The following is a 5193-nucleotide window of genomic DNA, read 5'->3' as shown; positions in this document are numbered from 1 at the left end:
AAAACGTGTGGGATTAACGAAATTTGTCAAGTTAAAGAAATGTATCAAGTTATCGATATTTATTGAATTATCATTATTTATAGACTTAACGAAATTTATCGAGGTGTCGTAATGCATGGAGTTCTTTCAACTTACAGAGTTATCGATAATTATTGATCTACTGAAATTGGTTGGTTCAACAACGCGAAGTTTATGGAATTTTCAAAATATATCGATTTATCGAAATTTCAAGGTTATATAAGCTTATAGATTTATCACTGCTTATCGAATTTAATCATCCTAACAGAGTGTAACGAGTTATCAAAATGTTTAGATTGTTTTCGAAAAATCTAGAGATGTCAAAAGTAAAAATTTATAAAGGTATCCAAAGTTTTTACATTTTTGAGTTATCGAAATTTATCGAGCCATCGAATTTCAAAGTTATCGAAATTGGTCGAATTCACGAATTTTGTTGAGTTATCGAATTTTAGTGTTCTTGAAATTCATCGAACTATCGATATGTATCAAATCATTGAAATTTATCGATAAACTTGAATGTATCGGGTCAGTTCCAATTCCTGCCGAAGTCCTCCAAAGACCTTCTCAGATAAAAAAAATTTAGTTACGTTTCAGCAGAAGATTTTCCGGTTAGTTAATTTGTACCGTATAAGTTTTGCTACGTGTTCAGTTAGTAAACCTCTCCAAGGCTTCTAAAACTGGAAAAACTGTCGAATTTCGACAGTAACTGGCACTCTAGTTATTATTATTTTCTCTCTCTAAGTCCAATAGGTTTTTTAATCACCTGTAACCACGACTTTTTTCCACCAGCCTCCATATAGTAGAAACACTGTGCGATGTGAGAAATAAAAAAGCGATTTGAAAACAAATTCGAGTCAATACATTTTTGATTTCTGAGCTATTAAAATTTGGTTTGTTTTTCCGTTCTGAATCACAATGAACTGGGTCAAAACGTTTTATGAGTCGGTATAAACAAGGTACACTATCGTATCGGACAATTTAAAGCGCACAGATTGTTCTAATACCTGTAATATTCACATTTATTTTCATGAAAATTATTCACAATTTCTAGAAACTTTTCGAGTATGTAGGTTTGTAGCCCATTCAATTTTAGTAAACAAAGTGCAAGTTTCAAGTCGCTAAAGATTACCGTTGATTTTTTTGGTTTATTTTTTTTTTTGTTGCATTTGCTTCCATATAACGAATACACAATTATTTTTATATGGAAAAAACCCGCAACACCCTCCAGAAGTTCTGAATAAAAAGTTGAAAATTTTGATGAACATTTTTTGAATATTTGTAAACTTGAAATAAATTGTAAAACTTTGATTTCTATAATAATATTTTCTTAAATTACACGGTTCAACACAATTTGATCGTATAATTTCATAGATTGAGATTTTCGTATCTGAGGGAAAAAAAGTGCAAGCTATTTTCTATTTAACTCATCGTCATGAGGTGGAATCAATCAGGCGAATTTGTTTTTCATTAACACGTATTTTTTTTTCTTTTTGAAATTTGCCATTTCGTTAAATTTTTCGACACGTCACGTTTTTGAGAACCGTGTAATTAATCCAAAAAAATTGTTCATGAAAATAAGTATGAATATTATATTAGAGCAAGCTGTGCACTTTAAATTGTACGATAGTGCATATGTATATGTAACCCAGTAAAAGAATTATATTTGCAATATGTTTTTCCTCATTTTCGCTCTATGGAAGAAGGGTAAAACTTTTTGCTGTATGCGATTATAAAAGCCTTTAGCTTATAAGTGTTTTCATATGTTTAGTGGATGTTCCTTTATAATTTTAACTACCGTCATCACAAACAATAGTTAATACTCAATAGTAAATAATTACATATATATGCAAAATTAACTATTCAGCTTCCGCCTGCTGCAGTGTCAAAAATTTTCAACAGAAAACTACACCAATGACTGTGTGGTAAAAGGTTAAACATATAGAAGCTGTTTCATAATAGAAACCGTTTTACTATTTTCCCTAATTATATTATGGCCCATAATATCCCGTGGCATTGAACTATCTGAAGAAGAGCCCGTAAATATAACAGGAATGCATTTTTGTGGCATGAAAGGTAGCTAAATAACTGCTAAAGTAATTAGACAGCAGAATATTATTCCTTTAAAAATCCCGACGACTATGGAAATAATGATCTTGATGGCCCTATACAAACCCCAAGAGTGGTGCAAATGACATATCAAAAGGTTAGCTACTAGGAACAGCATGATTTACCGTAAAAATTGAAATGTATGTGAATCTCTCTCTCACAAGGCAAAGTTTCCAATAAATAATAAACACAGATTTGGTACTTAGGTTGAAGAAATAAATAGCATATGGCAAGAAATGCCTTTTAGCATTTTACAAAAATTACAAATTTCGTAGGAAGAATTGAAAAATGCAATTTTCACTGATGAAAAAAAATTCAATATAACTGATCCAGATGCCCACCATTATTGGAGAGTCATCCGGCTCCCATGGCAAACCTGCCCTTGGCGAAAGGAATCTCTGCTTTAAAGTAAAAAGCGTATAGCTTTGGAAAACAAATAAAATATTTTCACTTTGAGAAAAATTAATATCTAGAGTAGAAACATTCTTTGTGCATTAAGTTGGCACATTTTTCGCTCATTTCGACTGAAGATATTTGAAAATTCCAGCGGCAAAACGTTGTTGTTCATACCGTGCGAACAACAAAATCGTTATTGAGGGAATAAAATACCTTCTTTTAGAATATCTAGCCTCAAATGTGGGCTTTAATACCAGTGTAATTTGTAACAACTTCTCAACAAGATTTTTACTTATTATTATTATTTGAGACAGAATGATAACGCGTTGAAACTTAAATAAACCAAACTTCATAAATAGGAGGAGATAATACAAATTTTACTACAAAATTTCGGTAAAATCTATGTCGCAAAGCGGAAAACAAATAAAATTGTGCAATAGAAATACAATCCAAAAGCAACAAATAAAATTATCTTTTAAACTTTTCTAAAATAATCGATAGCCTAAAACTTGTTTCTTTGCACATATAAATATTTTCTATGAAAATTTCAACATAATGGTACAATTAAATTCTCTTGTTATAAACTAATGCATATTCAGAAAGTTTTTTATATTCTTTTGATAAAGTAAATGAATACAATTATTGGGGAAAAGCATCAAAGATCTAGTATTGGTTTTTCATTTAACTAGTTGAAGTTGATGTATTGCACATATAATTCTTTTACTGGGGTATATTTATGCCTTCATGTTATGCAATGAAAATTTAAAGTAACAACGACAATTTTATTAAATTATGCCTTTATGTTTTCATAATACTAGGTAGACTCGGTGCAATTAATCGGAAATACCTGTAGTGTTGAGATATTTCAAATTTGACTTCAATGTGGGTACTAAAGTTCACCGTAACCAACACAGAGCCTAAGCTTCTAGGAACTAATTAAAAAATTAGAAATAACTTACATCACATATCCGGCCAAAGGTCCATGCTGTCGTATCCCGAACGATTACACTTTCGTCATACATTAAATGTATCAGTGTAGGCATTGCTTGCTCTATTAAAGGTTTTAGAGTATTGGTTTCTAGGCCACTTAAAATAGATCCAAAGGTCATAACAGCAGCATCGCGAAAACGCCAGTTTGGCGACTCTATGTTATCCTTGATGAACGGGAAAACATATGGAACAATCTCATCTTCGCAGCATGTTGCTAATAGCATCAGGCAAACAGATGCTGCTTTCGGTGGGCTCCAGTTATCTTCGTCGTCACATTCATCCTGTTTTGTGAGCTTTTCTACTAACACAGGAGTTAGATATTGAAGAGCGCCTCTGGCGTAATGTTTTGATACTCGAATAGGAGCTCGACCGGCGTCATTTGCCTCTTGAGTTTCAATTGCTAAATCGATTTCCTCATCGCATACATTTGACCAAAACTCAATTCCCTGTAAAGCTATTTGATCGTTTTCTGACTTCATAGCTTCCAAAGTAATAGGGAATAAAGCTTGGGCCATATAAGGTTCCATATATTGATAGTAAAGGGTTAAAATTTTAACCAAGCACTGTAGGGCGGCTACACAAACCTGTGTGTCTTGAGATTGAGTTGCTTCGCATACTACTTCCATTATGAAATTTCTTTCCAGATCTTTTTCAAAATTAGCTTTTGTGAATTCTAAGGAATTGTGCAAAGCAGTTGTTGCTGCTAGTCGGACATGATTGCTCGGCTCCAGCTTTCTCATTCCATGGATGATAGCTGTCAAAATTTGATTCGACTGGTGTTCCAACACGCCATAACGTATGTCCTGACAAATGTATCCAATAGCTTCCAGTGCTGCTTCACGATCAATTTCGCTGGAATTATCAGTCACAACCTTGTTGACTAATGTTTGAATAAGAACAGGCCATCCTTTTAGAGGCAATTCTGTGACGGCTACATAAGCAACACACTGTGCAGCGCAGGAAGGCCGAGTATTTTCTGTTCCCAAAGCAGCGAGGATCTAAAAATAAAATTAGCTTGAATAATGATATTGGTATTTAAAAAATTTACATATACATTTCTTTTTATGTACTCGCGAGTATCTTCTGAAAATTGATGCCATCGTTGCTGATACTGTTGATTGACAGTCTCATCTTTACTGGTCAAATGATTTTTAAGTTGTAATCCTGCAGCCATACGTGCTACTGGACTGTTGTTCACAGAGACCAATATATCCGAAAGAGCTTTTAAGAACTCAGGTAAGTTTTCTTCGGCCGCTTGTTCCAAGAAATTCTTTGCAGATAAAAGTTCATTTTTATCTAAAAAGATAAACAAATAAAGCGATTGCGTATTACTTAAATTTTTGGAAACACAATACACATGCATGCCAGCGCCTCGACGATAATGGGAAGAGCATCAACCTCAAGGCCCTTAATTTCCCCTTTTTTTCGAGAAGGCGTTTGACGATCGTTGTCTATCGTTAACAATTTTTTGCTTTTTTTTCGCTCACGATCACGGTGAATACCAATCTATAATAAAAAAACCTCTGACCCTGCTCATAATCCTTTTTGTTTAGTCCAGCAAAACTTATTCATAAATAAAGAAAATATGGCATTTTTATTGGTAACACTTAACCTGTCCTAAATACCCTGTAATAACATAGGTTTACAAAACATAATTTCCAGGAAAAGGCAAGGACGGCATCC

General features: G+C 33.2%; 1 protein-coding gene across 1 annotated transcript; it reads right to left on the bottom strand.

Moving 5' to 3' along the window:
* Nucleotides 1-727: 727 nt before the first annotated feature.
* Nucleotides 728-4888, bottom strand: LOC118755292 (importin subunit beta-like). The gene is made up of 3 exons (XM_036490138.1): nucleotides 4565-4888; nucleotides 3480-4508; nucleotides 728-826 (listed from the first exon to the last, which is right to left on the bottom strand). Exons 1-3 carry the CDS (start codon nucleotides 4871-4873, stop codon nucleotides 743-745), a joined length of 1422 nt encoding a protein of 473 aa, XP_036346031.1. The 5' UTR covers nucleotides 4874-4888; the 3' UTR covers nucleotides 728-742.
* Nucleotides 4889-5193: the final 305 nt, after the last annotated feature.

Source organism: Rhagoletis pomonella, unplaced genomic scaffold (assembly GCF_013731165.1).
Source record: "Rhagoletis pomonella isolate Grant_MI unplaced genomic scaffold, Rhpom_1.0 Rhpom_scaffold_05819, whole genome shotgun sequence".
Lineage (NCBI taxonomy): Eukaryota > Metazoa > Arthropoda > Insecta > Diptera > Tephritidae > Rhagoletis > Rhagoletis pomonella.
This window is presented reverse-complemented; position numbering and strand designations above follow the sequence as displayed.